Source organism: Podarcis raffonei, chromosome 13 (genome assembly GCF_027172205.1).
Source record: "Podarcis raffonei isolate rPodRaf1 chromosome 13, rPodRaf1.pri, whole genome shotgun sequence".
NCBI classification, from domain to species: domain Eukaryota; kingdom Metazoa; phylum Chordata; class Lepidosauria; order Squamata; family Lacertidae; genus Podarcis; species Podarcis raffonei.
In genome coordinates this window covers 21,650,175-21,672,730 of record NC_070614.1, presented here as the reverse complement: position 1 = coordinate 21,672,730, position 22,556 = coordinate 21,650,175, and the positions used below count along the sequence as shown (strand labels likewise).

The 22,556-nt window shown below is 43.3% G+C and overlaps 2 protein-coding genes across 4 annotated transcripts in view; one reads left to right on the top strand and one right to left on the bottom strand.

The window, feature by feature from the left end:
- LOC128400841 (gastric inhibitory polypeptide-like) overlaps positions 1-10,201 on the bottom strand; it is a 36,085-nt gene extending 25,884 nt beyond the window's left edge. Inside the window, exons 1-2 of the mRNA XM_053363442.1 lie at positions 10,100-10,201; positions 4,128-4,225 (exon numbers count right to left, since the gene is read on the bottom strand). Of these exons, the coding sequence (XP_053219417.1) occupies positions 4,128-4,195 (68 nt within the window). The 5' untranslated portion in view covers positions 4,196-4,225; positions 10,100-10,201. The remainder of the gene's footprint in view (positions 1-4,127; positions 4,226-10,099) is intronic.
- IGF2BP1 (insulin like growth factor 2 mRNA binding protein 1) overlaps positions 1,210-22,556 on the top strand; it is a 61,913-nt gene continuing 40,566 nt past the window's right edge. The window contains exons 1-2 of one of the 3 annotated variants that reach the window (XM_053363430.1): positions 1,210-1,875; positions 3,547-3,607. In XM_053363430.1, coding sequence (XP_053219405.1) covers positions 1,701-1,875; positions 3,547-3,607 — 236 coding nt within the window. In that variant the 5' untranslated portion in view covers positions 1,210-1,700. The remainder of the gene's footprint in view (positions 1,876-3,546; positions 3,608-22,556) is intronic. The other 2 variants (XM_053363429.1, XM_053363431.1) reach the window with 2 other exon arrangements.

Below are 22,556 nucleotides of genomic sequence, written 5' to 3'. Positions count from 1 at the left end.
CTAGCACCGCGTTTGCATTCCATCTATTTGGAGCGAGCTGCTGCCTAGTCAGTACACAACATTATTATTATTATTACTACAGAAAGTTCTAACAGGTTTGATACTGATTATTATTGTGGTTTATTAAATCGCTTTTATGCTTGCGGAGCACCAGCTGGATGGCAGGAGGAGGAGAAGTGCCCATTTCAGATTCGTGCGTTTCCAACGCACCCGCCACATTTTCTTAAGAAACGCTAACGTGACATTTAAAGTTCGCAAACGTGTGAACCTTTCTTTCTGGCCCGCGGGATGCACAAATGAAGATCGTGTGCTGCGGTATCACAGCCACCCACAGGATGTTTCCATTTTATATCTTAACTACCTATCATCTGCATATATATATAGATATATATTACTGTATATATATCTATATCTATATCTATGTGTGTGTGTGTTGGGGATTCAACAGTAGTTCTACAATTATTATTGCACTAATAATGCCTCCCCAACTCTTCACACAAACCAAATTCCAATATGGCTCTCGTCCATGCTCACCACCCCACGATCGCATCTGGTCATCTTCGCCTTTTCCCCCCTTCAGAATCCGCCCCCCCTTCCTAAGGCGATCCCCAAATCGTGCGGATGGGCAAAGCGAAGCTCCGGGTGCACCGCGCGCGCTTAGCTTGCGCGCCTGCTTGCTCTCCTTCCTTCCTCCGCCCTCTTTCCTCGGGGCGAGCCAGAACGCCCTTTGAATTAAGTTTACACCCAGAAAATCTCATTCAAACTCTTTAAGAAGAAGCTCATGGCTCATGAGGGGGAGGGGTGGGAGACCCGGCTGGGGGAAGAGGGGGGAGGGGGGTCGCGATGGGGGTTGGGTCTCGTCGCAGCCCTCCAGCAAAAGCGGTGGGGTGGGGAGGAGGGGAGAGAGGTGGTCCTACTACACAGATCTAGCTTCTACAAGGAAATGGAGAAAACGGGTTGTTGTTCTTAACGGGGAGGGAAGGAAAGATGGGCAAAATGTAAATAAAATAGTATTTGCAGTTGGTGGGGTAGAAAAAAAAGAAGAGAGCGAGCAATGGAAAGCTGCCGCGCCTCTGCACATGAGCGCGTCTGTCGCTGCGTGCGCGCCCCTCCCCTCGGAGGGGTGGTCCCTTTTTGGGGCTCCACCACGTGGCTTCCTCTTGCAAACATTTTCACTCATTTTTCCAGGTCGATTTTATTTAGGGGCGGCGCCAAAGGCTGCCTTCAGCCTCAGAGACGTCCTATGTGGTGTGTGTGTGAGTGTGTGCGAGTGTGACACATGAGCTGCGACTCAAAAGGAGTTGGGGGGTCGCTGGAAAAGGAAAAAAAAAAGAGCCATTTTCCCAAGACCGCCATAGCAAGTTGCATCCAGCCCCACCAGCCCCATTGATTCCGTAAAACAGGGAACATTTCCCCCCCTCTTTCCTCTTAGATCACCCCCACCTTTCCTCCCCACACCCAAAATAACAGGCTTTTCCTACTTGCTGGGCCTACAAGATTGAATAAGAAACTTTTTTTCCAAAAAAAAAGAGGTAGGCTTTTTTTTTTTTAAAGAATCTGTTGAAAGTTTCACACCCACCCACCTACCATCGCCCTCCTTTCCCCACCCCGGTGTGTGAGATAATATATTTTCCCTCCCACCTCCCGTGACTCCCTCCCTTTTTGGATCTACCCCACATTTTGTGCAAAACGCATCAGCCATGAACAAGCTGTATATTGGGAACCTCAACGAGAACGTGACTCCGGCGGATCTGGAGAAAGTCTTCAACGACCACAAGATCTCCTTCAGTGGCCAGTTCTTGGTGAAATCTGGCTACGCCTTTGTCGACTGCCCAGATGAGCAATGGGCCATGAAAGCCATCGAAACTTTTTCTGGTAAGCCAATGGATCTCTCTTGTCTTCCCCACCCCATCCCCCCGCTCTCTCCTTCTGAAGCCGTAGTGGGTTTAGTTTTTTGGGGTTTTTTTGAGATTTTTTTTTTAAATTTATAGATCCAAACACATTTCTTTTTTTAAAACAACAGCAGCAGCAGCAGCAGCAGTTAACTACCTAGCGCTCCCAGTTCTGGCGACCCTCTTTTCCCTTTCCAAGATCCACACAATGTGGTTTTGCAAAGATGCGTTCAGTCACACTTCTCCGGTACTCGTGCGTCTTCCGCCCTGTTTCTTTTCTACCTCTGGGGTGTCATCAATGAAAGTTCACTTTCGTTTCGTATTTCTCCCCCACTACCCTCCCATCCGCAACTTGGGGTAGTTGGGGACACACACACCGCTTTGCTCCCCCCCTTCCCCCTGTCTATCTGACCCCGAGTCGAGAACCATGTTTCTTGTGTGTCTTGCGTAATACACAACTTGTAGGGCCTAGGATTTCTCCATCTGCTTCCAGTGGATTTCTAGAGGGCTCGCAGAATTCTTTTATTTGTTTGAATTCCTCCTCCCTCCCACCCAGAATGTTTCCTCCTCTATCATAGTGGATCCCCCTTAAACCGCCGTCGTTTTCTTAGCATTCACCTTTTTTATATATATGAAAAAGGGTAAAATTTGGCAAACCCCCTCGCAACGTGAAAACGCGCACACAAAAAGGGCGAGAATGACAGTTTTCTCTTTTGCTCCCGGGAAGTCTTTGGACGCCCCCCTCCCACAAATCAGTCCCCGATCTCTCTGGAGATGGAAGGGGGGGAATCAAATCAAAATATTAAGCCCCTTTCCCTTAATTCGAGGTTCCATGATCAACCCGCCCCCCCCCCGGCCTCGGTGGTTCGTCTTGCAAGGCCATTTGGGTTTTGCCATGGGATCAAATGCTCTATTTTTGTCCTTTAAAAGAGTGTGAGGTGCTTTGTGGGATGGGAGAGGGGCTCCTCTGGAAGTGGGAGGTGGGGAGGGAAGACTGGAGTTGTTGGACTTTGGCCATTTTGATTTTAAACTGGGTTTTCCTGGGGCATGTGATGTGTGTATTAGCGCGAAGGTCGCCATGCTGCTAAGAGATTGAGAAGAGAGAGGCAGAGAGGAACTAGCAAGCAAAGCTGATGTTGCCTTTTCCTGGGGAAAAACCTCTTTTGCCCCTTTACTCGAAAGGAACACATCATAATTTAGTTTCCCATCCTTTTCTAGATTCACGTTCTTTCTTCCCAGTTTTCATGGATTTTTCTTTTTTTAAAAAAAAAGATACAGCCGAACAAGTTGAGGTAGAATAAATCGACGGAAGAGGCCTTGCAAATCTTAAATTTGTCTTTCCTGTGATTAAATAGATCTTCCAGCATGTGAAGGAGGAATGAATTGAATGTGCAAAAAGTAGGGTCATGGGGAAACCTCCATTATTGGTTTCTTCCATTGTTTAGTCCCCTCAGTTTGAAATCCAGTTTTTTGTTTTAACCAGAGGAAAACGTACCTCTCAAGGCAGTGGGATTTCTGGTGAAGGCAATCTGAATTCACCAATAAAATTGAATTAAAATATGAGGAATGGGAGCAAAAGTTGAGTTGTATGTGAGAATGGTGTCCAGGTTTCCTTATGTACATGTTTTTTTTAAAAAGACACTTGTGTTTTTAGGCAAAGTGGAGCTGCATGGAAAACAACTTGAGATTGAACACTCAGTACCTAAAAAGCAAAGGTAATCCAGTTGTTTAATTTCTTTAAAATTTTCCATGTTGAGAAAATTCCATGTTTGCTTAAAGGCAAAGAAGAAAACCATGTTTTTAAAATTCCCCAGAGTTGTGCAGACAAAACTAGGTGTATTAGCATTTTCAGTCTCTGCTTTGAAAGGAAACTATTTTGAAGAGAGCAGAAAACAAAATTGGTGGCTAATTTGATTCACCCCCCCATCCAAATTCCTAGAGTTACTTTTGCAGAGCAATCCTATGCAAGAAGCTGGTGCAAATTGGTGTAAATTAAGCTGTCATAAAGTTACACCAAATCCAAACCCTGCTTAGGAGTGGGGTTGCTGCTCTGCTTAATCCTGAACGAGGGAAAAACTTTTAAAATAGTGCTTTTACACTGTATTGCCAGATCGTGTGGCTGAGCCAAATGGGTTTAGGATCCTGCCTTAAGCCCCTCTCTCTGGTCCCAACCCCACCACGCCCCTTTTGGGGAGATTTACACAAGCCTCAACTCATCCAGGCTGAGCAACTTACTCTGATGTATCTTCAGCTGAGCCAGGGTTGGGGCCTTGAGCTTGACTTCTGTATCCTATGCAGCTCATCCTGGTGGATCTTGCCCATAGGATTGCCCCCTTAAAGTACCAGAGGGAAAAGAGATAAAATCAGAATTCAGTACATTCAGAGGGAATTTGAAAATTGGGAGGCAGAGGCGCTCTTCTGTAAATTTCAGGGCCATTTACTGTAAATAAATACCTACTTGAACAGACTTTCCTCTGCAATGCAACCTTTTAATGCTTTGTTTTAATTTAATTTAATTTAATTTAATGCTTTGTTTTAATGCTTTAATGTACAGTATTGGTTTTTTTCTCATTTGCTGCCCCTCTGAATAATTCCCAAACTTTACACCTTGGTGGAGATGTAGTTATCTCATCATGCTTTAATGTGGTATTAACATATTCAGTATGTGTACTTGCTGCTTGTACAATGGTTTGGTTGCCTGGATTAAAAATGGCAGATTTGGATAGGCATGGTGAAGCAAAAATCACATGAGAAAAGTTACAATTACTCTTCATTCCTGTGAAATCTAGGAGACACAAGCATCATAATGCGCTGTTCCACCAGAATTCAGTGTGAATTTGTGTTTTCCAGGCAGTTGTTTAAAAAATAAAGGGGGTGGGGTGAAATGTGAGTGTTTATTCCTATATAGTTCAATATATTCTGTTTTGTGATTCGCACCACAAGTTCTCTTTCTCCTTATGGGGAGTGTAGATATCTTGGACTTTCAAACTTTGTAGCAGAATGTGCTGATGGAGGATAACATTTCGTTTTTATGAATGACTTCCCTCAGCTCCCTCTGGATTGGAAGGCTCCAAAATCTATTCGATAATTTATTTTATTGTAGCAACAGGCATGGGCCTTGTGTAATGGGTGATCAATAGTGCTTGTAACTGTCTTTGTGGCATGGTACACAGTGTAGCTGTGGTTTAAAATGACAATTGGGAGAAGGATTTTTGGGCAGGCAATTCTAGAATGAAACAAAGCAAAATAAACATTTGGGAGCTGGGATTGGGTGTTGGAGGGAGAGAAAAGGAACTTGATTATTCTTGTTTCCTGTTCAGCGCTTTCAAAAAAGCCTGTCAGTTGTGTAGAAATTTGATGATTTTGAGGAGTTGCTGATTCTCTTAAGTCTTGCTAAGTAATGCTAAGAAATCTACCATATACAAATTAATCACTTGAAAGATTTTGTAATTCAAAGCACATTGTGGTTATCTGGGTGTAAGTAGGAAGAAAAATTAAACCTGGTAGTAGTCTTGAGGCAGAGAAATCAAACAGATCCCAGACGACTTATCACTGGGGTATATTTTCACCTCCATGCATCTAAACATCTGCCTTCTTAATAGTCAGTGGCCATGTTGGAGTTTTCAAAGTCTTCCTTAGAAGAGTTGGTCTGACGTCATCTGTTGCATGCCAGGATTTTATATGTAGGTTCCCTTAAAATACATTTTTAACCTTGTGCTCAGGATGTGTGATAAAGTGACTTCAATAGTTTTCCAACAGGGATTTTGCATTTCTTTCCTATAGAAGTGAGAGTAAAAATGTTGAATCTTTTGGGCAAGGTATTAAGGGCAAGAAAGGAGAGCCTGTATTTCATACAAGATCACTTTTCCATTGATAAAAATGTATACTCTGCTAGCTTGAATTTTTACAGGGTTAGGGTGTTTCCTTTCACTTGTATCAAGGCTTGATTTTCTTGTTTGGGATGATACCCAACTAGTTAATTAAATATGATTAGCATAGTCTCAATAACTGTGAGAGTTGTTTTCCCCTTCTCTCTAAATCTGTAAAAAATGTCACCTTTTAAGTGGAAGAAAATTCTAGCCAAACAGAGGCATGCTGATCTGTATCCTTTCAGTTTATTTTTTTAAATGAAGTAAAACCACAGTTAAAAATACATAAAGCTTGGCTTATTTCTTGAGCCTCATTTACTAGAAGTTGCCCCAAAATACTCAGATTTGAAAGGAATGATTATAATCTGCACTGCCATTGACATGGCATGCCTACCATTTATAAACTCTGCCACCTGGATATCTTAAATAGTAATTAAAACACGTGTAGGATGTGCTACTGGCCTCTGTAAAAATGGTTGGTTCTGGATATATCTAAAAGGGCTTATCTCCACCACAATTGTGAATGATTTCAGCTAGTTTTTAATGAATTGGTTGTAGCAGGATGTTATATTTTAAAAAAATGAAGCTCAACAAATACCAAGTTGAGATACCAAGCACAGAGTTAACATTTTCTTAATATATGAGATGCACAGATGGATAAGTAAATTTGTGATTTCCTACTTAGAAAAACTGAACTATATACAAGTAAAGCACTTACTTAATGAGAAGTCTTGTTGGGTCTTTCTGGGACTGCAATATCTCTACTTAATCTTGACATTCTTGTTAAAAGTTGCATTTACTTACAAGAAAGTACTCCCGAGTTGCAATTTATATATATTTAAAAAGACTTTGTGTGTTTGGCGTGTATGTTTTCTGTTATAACTTTATTGAAAAAAGGACATGGGGGGATTTTTTTTTTGCAATTTTATTCCTTAAAAGTCAGCAAATTCCTTTGGTGGTGGAAAGGGTTAATTAAAACAACCTCGAAGATGTTTTAAGGACTCAAGAATGTTAAGAAATGTTTGGAGGTTAGGGGTGGGGTTGTCTCAGACTGAAAAGATTGAAGTGGATAGAATGGTGGGGTGGGGTGGGGGACCAGGACAAATGTGAATGGATAAGAACGAGAGGAGGGAAAATTAAGTGAATCCATCAAGCAAACATTCCAAATATGAAAGACTGGAAGTGACTAGCATAGAGAGAATGAAATTTAGTAACTAAGGAAACAGTGATTATACCTCTGTAGTCAAAATTCTAACTAATAGGGACATGTTGCATGTGATGGTTTTAAGGCAGTTTATCAACAGGTATAGCTAAGCTATGTTATTCACAGAAGTAGCACACTTATTAATTATTAGGATTTTTGTTGTTGTTTGGGGTTAACTTCTGTAGAATTATGAGAAAACTTGCTTAAGGCATCTCGTCAATACATGTGCAGTTTCTTAAGTTACGCTCTTTTTAACAGAATGTGTGAAAGCTTAGATCCTGTAGTAGATGTGTAGTTTTCTACAAATTTAGCTGAAGATCGTATGTCTGTGAGCTTTTTATCCTTACAACAAACAAGGAACTAACAGCGCAGTCCTATGCATGTCTACTCAGAAGGAAGTCACATTGAGTTTAATGGAGCTTATTCCCAGGATGATTGTGTGTAGAGGTTTGCAGCCTTAAGTTTAATGGGAGAATCTACAAAAAAACATTTGCTTTAATTTGTTACTGTTCAGTTCCCCAACAAAAGGGTTAACTTTACACTTGTTTTGCATCAAAAGGAAAGAAAGTTGGAATCATGCTAAAAGCTTTCACTTAAATGAGCTTAAACGTACTATTTCAAAATGGTTCTGTTTTGCTTTTTGCATACCTATTTTGGTAGATTTACCTGTTTGGTATTGCTTCATATATTTTTTTGGTTACAGGCAACAGTGTCTTTCCTAGTGAATTGTTGGGGGTATAAAAGTAAGCTCATAAAATGAAACGGGTATTAGGGACAGGAAAGGCAGAAATGACGTGTAGATTTAAAATCTCTGTTGCAATACAGCGGTACCTTGAGTTACATACGCTTCAGGTTACATATGCTTCAGGTTACAGACTCGGCTAACCCAGAAATAGTACCTTGGGTTAAAAACTTTACCTCAGGATGAGAACAGAAATCGTGCTCCGGCGGCACGGCAGCAGTGGGAGGCCCCTTTAGCTAAAGTGGTGCTTCAAGTTAAGAACAGTTTCAGGTTAAGAACAGACCTCCAGAACGAATTAAGTACTTAACCTGAGGTACCACTGTATTGACTGGTTTCCAATCCAGGAACTGTTCATAGAGTTAAAGATGTGCCCCAAAAGTAGCTCCACTTAGAGGCAATAAAAAGGGGAAAAGGTTGGTGTGAAGCAGTTACCCCTAAGTGGCTAGAGAGCCAACATGTGACAAGGAGAGTTTCAAGTCTCGCTTCATTGCTGGATCACTTCTATTGATCCCATGCTGCATACTTTTTCTGCATGGCGCACTGCAAATTCACATGAGGGAGATCCCATGGATCAAGAAAAGTATGTCTTGTCTTCAGCTTGGACCTGGTACCTTTTGAGCAATGTGAATTAATTGGATCTTCCTGGTTGAAATTTTTAAAGTTAGAGAGGCATAGGCAGTCTAAACCTATGCATTTTACTCAGAAGTAAGTCCCAAGATGTCCAGTAGGGCTAAGTCTCAGGGAAAGTGCAGCCTTCGTAGAATTCTAAGCACCTATTTAGTTCTTAAAAGTTTCAGCTTAAGAGGGAACGAAGGGGCAGTTTTTCACTGGTTAGAAAAGTGTTCATATTTTACATAAAGGAAAAATAGAAGTTTTAGGAGAATTCACAAGTAATTCTTGTTTTGCATCTGCAGGGAAACATACCTCAAATGATAAATGCCATTCTTCCCACGCCCCTTTTTATGTATTCATTTCCCCCCAAACGTCCCAAAATACCCAGAAAAATGGATGCTTTTCAGAATTGTGGCAGCAAAAAGTTGGGAAAATGGAAGAGATTCTTGAGAAAAATAAGACAAATTTAGCATTTAAAAATCCCAGGCACCTAAGATAGAGAATCAACTCCAAGATGCCTTATAGGAGGTTCTATTTATTGGTAGCTAATAACTAGTCTGCTCAGCAGATACATGCTGACTTTATGAGTTGAATGCGTTTCCCTTGGTGACACCACAAAAGATTTCTTAAGTCTTAATTCCTATGCACACTTACCTGGGAGTCAGCCCCACTGAGCGAAGTGGGGCTTGCCTCCAAGGAAATGTGCAGGTTTACAAATACAGATTGCACGGCATGCCCTTTTAAATTTAGTGAACTTTTGTGGGGGTTTTGTAAAGGCAGGGGGAAGCATTGGTGGGAAAGTTCAGAGTTTCCTGAAAGGGTAGTGACACTTGGAACAAAGCAGCAAATATTTGCTTTAGAAGAGACGTAGAATGATAATTGGTTCTAGAAGTTGTGATACCTACAAGTTGTAGCCCTCTAAAAAGATGGCATGCTAAAGATTTGGGAAAAGAAAGTGCAGCTTCTTAGTTGTACAGCGGTACCTTGGGTTAAGTACTTAATTGGTTCCGGAGGTCCGTTCTTAACCTGAAACTGTTCTTAACCTGAAGCACCACTTTAGCTAATGGGGCCTCCTGCTGCCGCCACGCCGCCGGAGCACGATTTCTGTTCTCATCCTGAGGTAAAGTTCTTAACCCGAGGTACTATTTCTGGGTTAGCGGAGTCTGTAACCTGAAGCATATGTAACCCGAGGTACCACTGTAATTTGTTTTCAGCTTTACACCACACACTGTATAGTTAAATGGCAGTGTCCGTGATTCCTGGGGTCTAAGATGCTGCATTTATGAAAAGAGGAAGGTACTTGTATATATTGGTGAGGCAGAACTTTGAAAACCAGGATCCTTTACCCAGGACAGGGGAATTGTGCCCTTTTCTTTTTGAGCAGTCGATTCCCCCCCCCTTTGCAGCTTGCTGCTTGAGGAACATTAGCCCAAGGTCTTCCCTTGGGTTCACAGCATTTGCCAAATGGTTCTTTGGATCCTGTTTTCATGTGCAGTTCTCTGCATATTTGAGGACTTCTGACTTAGAATAGGCCAGGGTGATGATTTGGGTTTGGATGTGTGGGTATTCCTACCACAAGCCGGTGCGTATTTAGCTAGGAGTAAACCTTATTTGTGGATGCAGGCGGCGCTATGGTCTAAACCACAGAGCCTAGGACTTGCTGATCAGAAGGTTGGCGGTTCGAATCCCCGTGACGGGGTGAGTTCCCGTTACTCGGTCCCTGCTCCTGCCAACCTAGCAGTTCGAAAGCACGTCAAAGTGCAAGTAGATAAATAGGTACTGCTCCCACAGGAAGGTAGAACGGCGTTTCCGTGCGCTGCTCTGGTTCGCCAGAAGCGGCTTAGTCATTCTGGCCACATGAACTGGAAGCTGTCTGCGGACAAACGCCGGCTCCCTCAGCCTATAGAGCGAGGTGAGCGCACAACCCCAGTGTCGTCTGCGACTGGTCCTAATGGTCAGGGGTACCTTTACCTTTAAGCCTCATTTTACTTAGTCGGATGCAGTTCTGAGTAAACAATTTGTATTGTGTTTTGGGGTAGGGTTCAGCTGTAGCACCCCAGTTGTGTAACAAATAGAACTTCCCTTTCCTCCCCTCTCCTGTGGCAGGGAAGCAGAATCCCATCATAATGGGATTATAAATAACAGAACCTGCTATTCCCAAGGAAGATAGTACAGTGGTACCTAGGGTTACAGACGCTTCAGGTTACAGACTCTGCTAACCCAGAAATAGTACCTCGCGTTAAGAACTTTGCTTCAGGATGAGAACAGAAATCGTGCGCCAGCAGCGCGGCAGCAGCAGGAGGCCCCATTAGCTAAAGTGTTACCTCAGGTTAAGAACAGTTTCAGGTTAAGAACGGACCTATGGAACAAATTAAGTTCTTAACCCGAGGTACCACTGTAGTGAATTAGTGAACTAGACGACCCATAGGGTCCCTTCCAACTCTACAATTCTATGATGCATTTGGTGGTGTTTTTGCCATTCTGTGGGATGAGCAGTGTCTGTTTATCTGAACCTCAGTGTCCCTTTTTCTTATTGCTTGTCTTAATACTTGAGTTTTGTCTTGAAGGCTGTGGATCTGCTAGGAGAAGGTGGGCAACTTGTTTGGCACCCAAGATCATCCATGTGTTCTCAGCTTCAATTGCAGCATCTCCTAGCGTTGCTGAGAGAAAGTCCCCCATCTGAGACCTTGGAGAGATGTGGCCAGTCATTTTAGACCATCATGGACCAGTGCTCTGACTCAGATATAAGGCCCTCTTCCTACACTAAAGTGGTGGTGGTCCTATTTTATGAAGTTCTGGTGGGAAATGTCCATGGCTTCAGGTTTCAGGAATTCTTGCAACCGTAAAGGGTATGGAAGCCAAGCCTTGTGGGGAACGGTTGAGGGAACTGGGTATGTTTAGCCTAGTAAAGAGGAGACTGAGAGGAGATATGATAGCCATCTTCAAATATCCAAATGGCTGTTTTCTCCTGCTGCGGAGGGTAGGATCTGAATCAGTGGACTCTCCTTCCTTGGAGGTTTTTAAGCAGAGGTTAGGCAGCCATCTGCCATGGATGCTTTCATTGAGATTCCTGCATTGCAGGAGGTTGGACTAGATGACCCTGGGGACCCCTTTGAACGCTACATTTCTGTGCTCTCTAATGCTGCATTCTTTGGTGTATTAGAGCAAAGGAAAAAAGTTAGGATTCTATCCCAAGTGATGCAAAGGAGCTCCACTTTCCTTTCAGCCGGGTGCTTAAGAACATCTTCTTTAATATCACTTTTTTGAAGTCTGTAGTCAAAGGTGTTTAAAAACCTCTGCTGGACACTTGATTAATAGAACAATCCAACTAAGAAGATTCAGATTTAAGATTGGGTTTAAATCAGTTTATGCTTCAGCAGCTAGTAAGATGTTAGATGTACACAGCTAGTAAGATGTTAGATGTATATACAGTACAGTCGTACCTTGGTTCTTGAACGTAATCCGTTCCGGAAGTCCGTTCGACTTCTGAAAAAGTTCGAAAACCAAGGCACTGCTTCTGATTGGCTGCAGGAGCTTCCTTCAGCTAATCGAAAGCCGCACCAGACATTCGGCTTCCAAAAAATGTTCGCAAACAGGAACACTCACTTCCGGGTTTGCAGTGTTTGGGAGCCAAAACGTTCAAGTCGCAAGGCGTTCGACAACCAAGGTCCGACTGTATGTGTAAAGCACTTTTAAAGCACATTGCTTTCCTTCAAAGAATCCCGGGAACCATAGTATATCCCTCACAAAACTACAAATCTCAATCCTTAATGAGTTACACGATTCTTTGGAGCAAAACAAAGTTCTTTAAATGCATGTGTATGCAGAACATGTCACCATTAATAAGCCCTGGTCTTTATTTATTTCACTGGGACTTAGGCATGTTTTTCCTCTGGGATGAAAGATGAATTCAAGACAAATATTTTGTCTAGATCTGAATAGACATTTCTTTTTCTGCGGCTTTTGCTGATCCCACTTCCCAACTAATGCAGAATACGTATGTATGACAAAATTGCCTCCTGACAATCTTAGGAAAGAGGTTGAATCAAAAACATGTTTTGTCTTGATCCAGCCTTGCGTTGAACCTTCCAGAAGACTAACTCAGCTTGTGCAAATTCACTGACTTTGGGCTGGGGGAAAAAGTTTACATGAACCTGTACAAGATTGGTTGGAAGCCAATAAGATACAGAATTGCCTTGAGGAATCTTGAGAGTCAGATTCCTGCTATTTGCATAGTTTCGGGCGAGTCACTATTTCTCATTCTGAGATCCCCATCAGCAAAATAGAAATAATTCTGACTTACCTCTAAGGAGAATTACGAGAACACAAACAGGAGTAAGAATCTAGAGAGCAGGCCAGTTAGAGAGCTAGAATACCCCAATGGTTAAAAGACGGCTGTAGAAGAATAGTAGTTCTGAGGGTTGTGGCTTTAGTAAGTGAATTAACAAAAAGGCAGATCTTTCAAACATCTCTACTTTCCACAGAGAGGTGGTGCATGAGGTTTACTGGTAAAAAAGTTCCAGCATACAGGGACCTCGGGTTAAGTACTTAATTCGTTCCGGAGGTCCAGAGCACGATTTCTGTTCTCATCCTGAAGCAAAGTTCTTAACCTGAGGTACTATTTCTGGGTTAGCGGAGTCTGTAACCTGAAGCGTATGTAACCTGAGGTACCACTGTAGTTGAGTTGTACATAATTTTATGTCTGAGGAGTGTGTTGAATATCACAGGTTAAGCTTTTTGTTCACGTATATTCTTTTGATCCATTATACCACATATGTACATAAAATTGGTCTATTAACATTAAAAAGGAAAGGAGGAAAGAGAGAGGTGGGGTGTGGGGAGGGAAAGAAATTAATTCAGACAAACATGTGAGAGTAGTATTAGAAACTCAGATATATAAGCTAGGGGCCAAATGGATCCTTAAACCAAGGTTGCAGTCGCCAAAATGGAATGTCTAGTTTACATTTTGAGGCATGACTGCTCTGAAGTCTTATTTTTCAAATGATGGATTGACCGTGATTGATTCTCAGTTACACATCTGGCTAGTTCAGATGACAACCTTGAGCAAGGTTAAGAGCTTTGAGAACTTAAAGAAGAAAAGTCACTCGATCCAGGGACCATCCACATACATATTGGCCTATTCCGACCTCTTTTTCTTAATGGTGACAACTTCTGCTAAGGCTGCACAGCAAAAGCATTCTGGTTCCTGAAATTCATTCTGATTGTGCGGATAAAACATAACTGGTCGAATTCTACAGGATGGGGTATTAGTGTGTGAAAACACTCCAGATCCAAGGATCCCGGCGCCCAGGCATCTTCACTTGGTCAGAAGTGGTCTAAAGCCAGGTGCAAAATGCACCTGGTGCGTGGTTAATTTTGAACACCTGAATACTGAAAAAGAGGAGGAGGAGGCAAGGAAAAGAGAGGGTGGAAAAATTAGAGCTATTCCTGTTAGTACCAGGGCTAGTGACCCAGAGGTGCACAGTGTACCAAGCAGGGTGGATAAAAAGCAATGATTTTTAATAAAAAAATAATAATCAGATTTTTCAAATTTAAATCAGATTATTTTTAATTTAAATCGGATTTTTCAAATGGAATGCTTTTGGAGGAAACATCTTTCTAAAGATAGTTTTCTATTTAAGTTACATTCTACTCCAAAGGCTATTCATCAGGAAATAAGGATTTGTTTTAAGTTTTTCACGTGTGCTAAAACTCAGTCTAGTTTTTTTTATTAAAAAAATCGTTTAATCACATGATCAGTTAACAAACATGGATATATATGCTGTAATGTTGTTGTTTTAGTTAAATAAATTGTTTAAATTGTTATTAAGGAAATGATTATTTTTCTCCTTATTTCCAATAAAGTACAGCAGAAAAGTTGTCCAAATATAAACAGTTGACTTATTAAACCTCACAATAATTTCATAATTATCTATGTTTTTCTAATGGTATAACCAAATCAGTAATTTTTGATATAACTGTAAAAACTACTCTGAAAGTTTATTATTCCAAAAACGAAACCTTCATCTGGTTGTAAATATTAAGATTATACCAGCAAAAATGAGTCTTTCTGTAAAAAAATGATTTAAATGAAGTCTTACTGACTAGTGATTTAAATCAACTTGATTTAAATCACATCCACCCTGGACCAAGTGAGGATGGGCAGTCTTAACAATCTGTGTCTGAGCAGCACGTTGTTCAGACTGAACAGTCAGCCTAGAGCCAGCAGCTTTATAACACCTGGTGGAATCCTGTTGGCTCCTTGTGTCACCTGATTTTGCTGATCTGGTAGGTACAGAGACTGTGGCAGAGATAGGTGCCCAGGTCATAGAATCATAGAATCATAGAGTTGGAAGAGACCACAAGGGCCATCGAGTCCAACCCCCTGCCAAGCAGGAAACACCATCAGAGCACTCCTGACATATGGTTGTCAAGCCTCTGCTTAAAGACCTCCAAAGAAGGAGACTCCACCACACTCCTTGGCAGCAAATTCCACTGTCGAACAGCTCTTACTGTCAGGAAGTTCTTCCTAATGTTTAGGTGGAATCTTCTTTCTTGTAGTTTGGATCCATTGCTCCGTGTCCGCTTCTCTGGAGCAGCAGAAAACAACCTTTCTCCCTCCTCTATGTGACATCCTTTTATATATTTGAACGTGGCTATCATATCACCCCTTAACCTCCTCTTCTCCAGGCTAAACATGCCCAGCTCCCATTGCTAGAGTTGTGTTTGGGACCCCTGGCCTCTCACACAAGCCAAATTCAGCTGTCTCTGGGGTTATTGTGTTAAAGGATCTTACCAGCGACCCTGCCCCCTTCCATCCAAGCACATGGGTCCAGGTTCCTGTAAGGAAGGGACGTGGGTGGCGCTGTGGTCTAAACCACTTAGCCTCTTGGGCTGCCGATCGGAAGGTCGGCGGTTCGAATCCCCGCGACAGAGTGAGCTCCCATTGCTGTGTCCCAGCTCCTGCCAACCTAGCAGTTCGAAAGCACACCAGTGCAAGTAGATAAATAGGTACCGCTGTGGAGGGAAGGTAAACGGTGTTTCCATGCACTCTGGCACTCGTCACGGTCCTCTGTGTGCCAGTATCGGTTTAGTCATGCTGGCCACTTGACCTCCTGAAAAGCTGTCTGTGGACAAACGCCGGCTCCCTCGGCCTGAAAGTGAGATGAGCACCGCAACCCCATAGTCTCCTTTGACTGGACTTAACTGTCCAGGGGTCCTTTACCTTTATGCAAGGCTAGCATTCAGTGAGTGTACACATACAGTGTGCTTCTTGCCCTGACCACAATGAGTAGAAATTAATGACTTCAGTTAAGCATTCTAAACTCAAAATGATTTTGAAAAATTGTAAGGAGTTGCCAGTCATCAGGACAAATACATGTGCAGGTGTTAAGTCTTGTCTGCAGTCATCCATATGACATCGAAACAGATTTGCAAAGCCTTTTGCATTACAGTTTCAGCTCACATTCACAGGGTATACCGGAGCTCAGAGCCTTAAGATCATTTTTCCATAGTGTCTGCTGTGACTGAGACAGACGGAGATTACTGCACTATTGTCAATAAACGATATGAATGGGGAGCATACATTATTGACTTAGGGAGGCTAGCCCTGGACAAAGTTTGAGATGGCTAATGTAGAGCTTGGGACAGAGTCTGCAAGTTTGTGTACACAGAGCTGCAAAATCTGAGAACAGTAGAAGTGAAGCCCTCCCTGGGTTTACTCTTTCTGGGTAGTTTTCCACTATCTTAACAAGTTGAGAATAGCTAGAGGCCAAAGGAGCACAACTCCCAATCAGATTTTCAGATCAGTTAAGATATATTGCTTGGATTCAAAGCCAAGTTCATTCAGCATAGCTGAATAAGACTTCTAGATTGCATTGCCTATCTATCAGCATTTTTAAAAAAGTAATTAAATGTATAAACAGGTGACAGGGAAAAAATAAAAGAGTAATTTGTTTGCAAAGAGAGAGAAAAGAGTAAGTTATCACAATCAGTAAAGAAGACACCTATGTAATGTATTAAGTAATAATAAAACATATCAAGAGGGAAAGGATATGTAGTTTATAATTACAAAGCATACCATGGCCTAAATACAAACAACTGCAAGTTTTTATTTCAAAAAAATATATACAAAGCATTATATAGCATTTATAAACAACTTAATGTTTTTTAAACCTCTAAGCAGTGTACAGTTAAAAAAAATTGATATTGTTAAAACAAAAATGCAGCCCAAAACCAATAAAACTGCAGTATAAAAGAGCATATAAAATCAAATAAAACAGGAAGTCATGGGCCACAAACACATAAAATAGTGTGCAGTCTGATGGGTCAGGGAAAGAGAAGATGTTGAAAGCAACTTGTGGTTGCTGGTTCACTTATGGCAGAGAGGGAAGGGCATTCCAAAATACAGGGGCAATATGAGAAAACACCTATTTTCAGCTCACTGCCCTGTGCTGGCCACATGACCCCGAAAAACTGTCTGCGGACAAACGTCGGCTCCCTCGGCCAGTAAAGCAAGATCAGCGCCACAACTCCAGAGTCGTTCGCGACTGGACTTAACTGTCAGGGGTCCTTTACCTTTACCTTCAATCCTGAAAGCCTTGGTGCTCGGAGGTTTTGGCTCCTGAACGCCACAAACCCAGACATGACTGTTCTGATTTGTGGATGTTCTTTGGAACCCAAACATCCGATGGAGCTTCTGCGGCTTCTGATTGCTTTGGAAGTCGAACAGAATCCGTTCCAGAAGTCTGTTCGACTTCGAAAATATTCAGGAACCAAAGCGCGGCTTCTGATTGGCTGCAGGAAGCTCCTGCAGCCAATCAGAAGCCTCCTCGGACGTCCGGCTTCTGAAGAACGTTTGCAAACCGGAACACTCACTTCTGGGTTTGCTGCGTTTGGGAACCAAAATGTCCAATTACCAAGGCGTTTGACAACCAAGGTATGACCGTACAGTGGTACCTTGGGTTACATACGCTTCAGGTTACATACGCTTCAGGTTACAGACTCCGGTAACCCAGAAATATTACCTCAGGTTAAGAACTTTGCTCCAGGATGAGAACAGAAATCGTGCTCCGGCGGCGTGGCAGCAGCAGGAGGCCCCATTAGCTAAAGTGGTGCTTCAGGTTAAGAACAGTTTCAGGTTAAGAACGGACCTCCGGAACGAATTAAGTACTTAATCCGAGGTACCACTGTATAGGGGAAAGAACCTCCATTTCCTCAGCAATGGTGCATTGCCATTTTGGTGCTCGAAAAAGTCAAGGAAGCTTGCCAAACAGGTGGGCTTTCTTGAAGAACGTCGCATGGATGCTGTGCTACAAACAAGCAAGGACCATCCACACACGTACGACGCCACAAATGTCTCCGTATGTGGAGTATGTTACGAATGGCTAAAGCCAAATTTCAGGCAGCCAGGAATGTTCATCACTCATTATTTTAGCCTTGCAGCTGACCACACGTGGTTTTCCGCATCTCACAGAAATGTGGTTGTGGTGGTGGTGATGATGATAAGAAAGCATCCCATCTGCTCTGGGGTGGCTTGAGTGGTAGATCTTGCCCAGAAGAATAAACACCCTGGGTGACTGGCTAATGGCTATGCTTCATCATCTGATCCCTTCCATGCAGTGAATTATTGTCACCTTGTAACATAGCCTTTTGGGATCAGCTGTCAGACCACCAGTATTCATTTCAGCCCTGGGACCGCAGCTTGGACTGGCTATTTCCAATCAGCGTGCAAAATTTGCCTTTCCACTGCTCTGCATTGTTTCCTACTAGGAGACGCAGACCATCGGTCCACCCCTCTTCTGGTTTTGCTCCCCAACCACGCTGTAGCACCCACCTTTTCTCGTTTCATGGCCTGTGTGATGTGTCCCCCCCCCCCCAAGATCTCCTTCATCTCCTTGCCCGGCTTCTGTCAACACCAGGTCCTGTGGATTTCCATCGTGCGCTTGTGAAATTCCGACTTAATTCATAAAAGTCCAGTGACTCAGAAGAACGAAGGCAACCACAGCAGGCAAAGCTCAAAATGGAGGTGAGGAGGAGGAGGAGGGTATCCCAAGCGCCCTTTTGCTCTTTCAGGAAATGGGTCATTTGTTTTATTGCAGCTGACACTTGAGAGCCATGACATGATCAGGAACGAAGTGAATTAGCTGCATTTACAGCACATTGAGGTGGGCACAGTGGATCTGAAATAACACGCAGTGGTGGCAGAAACAAGAATGGGAGGGAGGGTCTTGTTGCAGATTCACTTTAAGTAAGTAGCAAAGTAACTGTGTGCATGTGCTGTCATGTCAACCTGGCTGGCCGCGAAGTTATAAGTGAAACTCAGGCTTCCCAAACCTGCAGACTCAAGTCCATTTGCAGAAATAGATTTGGCGTGTGCAGATTTGCTGTACAGTGGTACCTCGGGTTACATACGCTTCAGGTTACAGACTCCGCTAACCCAGAAATAGTGTTTCAGGTTAAGAAGTTTGCTTCAGGATGAGAACAGAAATTGTGCTCTGGTGGCAAGGCGGCAGCAGGAGGCCCCATTAGCTAAAGTGGTGCTTCAGGTTAAGAACAGTTTCAGGTTAAGAACAGACCTCCGGAACGAATTAAGTACTTAACCTGAGGTACCACTGTACTAGATGTGCGAAAAGGATGGCAATGTGTAGAGGGGCAGGGATTACCCCAACCAGCAAGCTGGCAACGCCTCGTCCCATTTGTATCCTTGTGTGGAAGCTTTCCCTTACCTTTGTTGACCGATTAAGGAAGTGTGTGTTGATGGTGAAAACCCTTTTGGCATGCCCACTTTTTCATAGCGGTCTTCACGTTTTGGCAAGTTTTGGTGGCCTTCCAAAATTCATGTTAACAGCGGCTGACCAATTTTGCTCTGGGGTTCGGTGGTGCTCAGAGACCCCCCCAAAGCCCAGAGCAACTGACGATGAAACCTCTAAGCTTGGGGAAATGGGGGAGTGGGTAGGTGGGTTGCCACCAGTGTTCAAAATTAGTTCGGTGCCAGGTGCGTTTTGCAACTGGCAACGGGTCCAATTGCGACCAGGGAAGATCTCTGGATATCAGGCTGGCGACTGGGGAAAGCAAAATGTCACTTAGAAAAAGGATCTGACATTTTCCCCTGAAGCTTGAATTCTTTCTTTATCCTAGATTGTTTTATTGGATGTTTTAACGTGTTGTAAACCACTTTGAGATTTTTTCCTCTTTAAAATATATAGCCGTACCTTGGTTGTTGAATGGCTTAGTTGCTGAACATTTCGGCCGCCGAACGTTAAAAACCCGGAAATGAGTGTTCTTTGGAAGCTGAACGTCCGACACGGCTTCTGCGGCTTCCGATTGAGTCCAGGAAGCCCCTGCAGCCAATCGGAAGCCGTGCCTTGGTTTTCGAACGGTTCCGGGAGTCGAACGGACTCCCAGAATGGATTAAGTTTGGCAACCAAGGTACAACTATAAAGTGGTATAATAATAATAATAACAACAACAACAACAACAACAACAACAACAACAACAACAACAACAACTGCAACAAAAGGCACCTAGACATTCTGTTGTGGCTACCGTAACCTAGGTTTAAGGTACCATTTGGTGATTAGCTTATATGTCAGAGTTTCTAACACTCGTTTATAGTCTGGGAGTTCTCTTGTAGCTGAAGCCACAGGTAGTGACAGAGGCTAGGAGCAACTTTTCCCAGGGATGGCCTTGCCATTGCGACATATGCACTGGATTGGATGATACTACTATCCTCTATGCAGGCCTGTACCTTAAGGCTAAGGGACGCAAGTGGCGCTGTGGGTTAAACCACAGAGCCTAGGACTTGCCGATCAGAAGGTCGGTGGTTCAAATCCCTGTGATGGGGTGAGCTCCTGTTGTTCGGTCCCTGCTCCTGCCCACCTAGCAGTTCGAAAGCATGTCAAAGTGCAAGTAGATAAATAGGTACCACTCTGGCGGGAAGGTAAACGGCGTTTCCGTGCGCTGCTCTGGTTCACCAGAAGCGGCTTAGTCATGCTGGCCACATGACCCAGAAGCTGTACGCGGGCTCCCTCAGCCAATAAAGCAAGATGAGCGCCGCAACCCCAGAGTCGGTCACGACTGGACCTAATGGTCAGGGGTCCCTTTACCTTTACCTTTACCGTAAGGCTGGCCTGGAAGCTACCGCTAGTGTAGAATGCTATAGGAGGCAACACTATTTCAGCACTTGCTAAAAAACAAAACCCATTTATTTTTCCAAGCCTTTGCCGGCAGTTCATACCAATTTGTTCTAAATTTTGTCGCGGTTGACTGCTTTTATGAGTGTTATTATACGTGTGCTGGTTTTATGGCAACTTTTAAAAGTGCCGTACAGCTATCTTTGGTTTTAATGAAAGTGTGGCATCAAAAGCATTTTAATTGAATAAAGATAATATATAGAACAAGCGATTGTATCAGGATTTTACATTTGGTTGGGGTGGGGAGTTTGAATTTGCTTCTCCCTCCTGACGAATTACCTGAATGATGAGTTTGGGTGAGAAAAGAATAAAGTTTAGAAGAGTGGGGTAGAAGAATTTCAGGATTTCAGAAAGGTTGATATACTAACTGTGAACTCATCCTCCCAAGCGTTGATCTTTAGGTAGCTAAAACAGCACCATCTGCACACAAGAGAGAGATATAATTACACCAAAGATTGTGGGTTCGGGTCCCATGTTGGTCAAAAGATTTCTGCATTGCAGGGGGTTGGACTAGATGACCCTTGCGGTTCCTTCCAGCTCTGTGATCATCAGGCTTGGGAGAATCTCTCCCCACCGCTCCAACTGCCTATTTAGGACTCGGCTGCCTATTTAGGACTCAACATGGTTAGTGTCCACGAAATACTGTTGAGTAAAACTGGAAACCTAGAATTAGGGGAATGGAGAATATTTGGGACGTTGTCATGACTGCCTGGCTCGAACTCTGGACAGGAGTGCTCTGCGCTGCAACAATTTGTTGCAAGATGCACATAAAAGCCACCTTCCTTTGAAAGACATGGGTGAGCACTTCACTTCCTGGGCCAATCAAGATACGTATATACAGTCGTACCTTGCTTCTCAAACTTAATCCGTTCCAGAAGTTTGTTCCAAAACAAAGTGTTCCAAAACCAAGGTGCTTTCCCATAGAAAGTAATGCAAAACGGATTAATCCGTTCCAGACTTTAAAAAACAACCCCTAAAACAGCAATTTAACATGAATTTTACTATCTAACGAGGCCATTGATCCATAAAATGAAAGCAATAAACAATGTACTGCAGTCACACAATCAGCCAATCAGTAGCTGAACTAGGTTCCACACAGACACAAAAACAAAACAAAATAGAGCCACGAAAACGCAAAATAAATCACACAAACAGACAGACCTCAGCATAACACAGAAAACAGAAGCGTGGCACTCAAAACGGAGCACGTTCGACTTCTGAAAAAAGTTTGCAAACCAGAACACTTACTTCTGGATTGCTGTGTTTGGGTTCCAAGTTGTTTGAGTACCAAGGCGTTTGAGAACCAAGGTACCACTGTATATAAAAAAATACACCTTTCCCCCTGCCCAGCCAAACAGGTTGAGAGAGAGAGAGAGAGAGGACCCGAAAGCTGTCTTCCTCCGAGCTGCCTGCCAGCCTTGCGCTTTGAGAAACTTTATTCGCAGGGGAGCGAGAGAATAAAAGAGAGAGATCGCAGTGTTCTGTGCCGTGGATGGGATTTGCAGCCTGGCACGTGCCCGCCTTTCAGCTGCAGCTGGCTTCCCCCAGAGCCCTGCCAAGTCCGGGCAGCTCCGTGGCTTCCTGTGGGATTGCAACATCCAGTGGCTGCAGGCTGCCACCCTCCTAAACACTGCCCCGATGCCTGGGAGGAGCTCCCTCGGAAAAACCTGGCAAGGCTGCTCCCGCAGCATGCGCGCCGGTACTTCTCATTCCTTCCAACATGCAATGGCCTCCAGTACAACTAACTTGGCAGCTGGCATGCTCCAGCTCTTTCCTATTAATGCCGATCACAGCTGACTCACTGCTTGTGTGTGTGTGTGTGTGTGTGTGTGTATATCTCCGCCCGCCTCCTGTTCATAGATACCAGTCGCTTTCATTTCGCGCTGCAATTAGCATTGAACTTCTCTTAAACACCCACCGATCAGTTCAGGATCCTATACAGTGGTACCTCGGGTTACAGACGCTTCAGGTTACAGATGCTTCAGGTTACAGATGCCGCTAACCCAGAAATAGTACCCCGGGTTAAGAACTTTACCTCAGAAT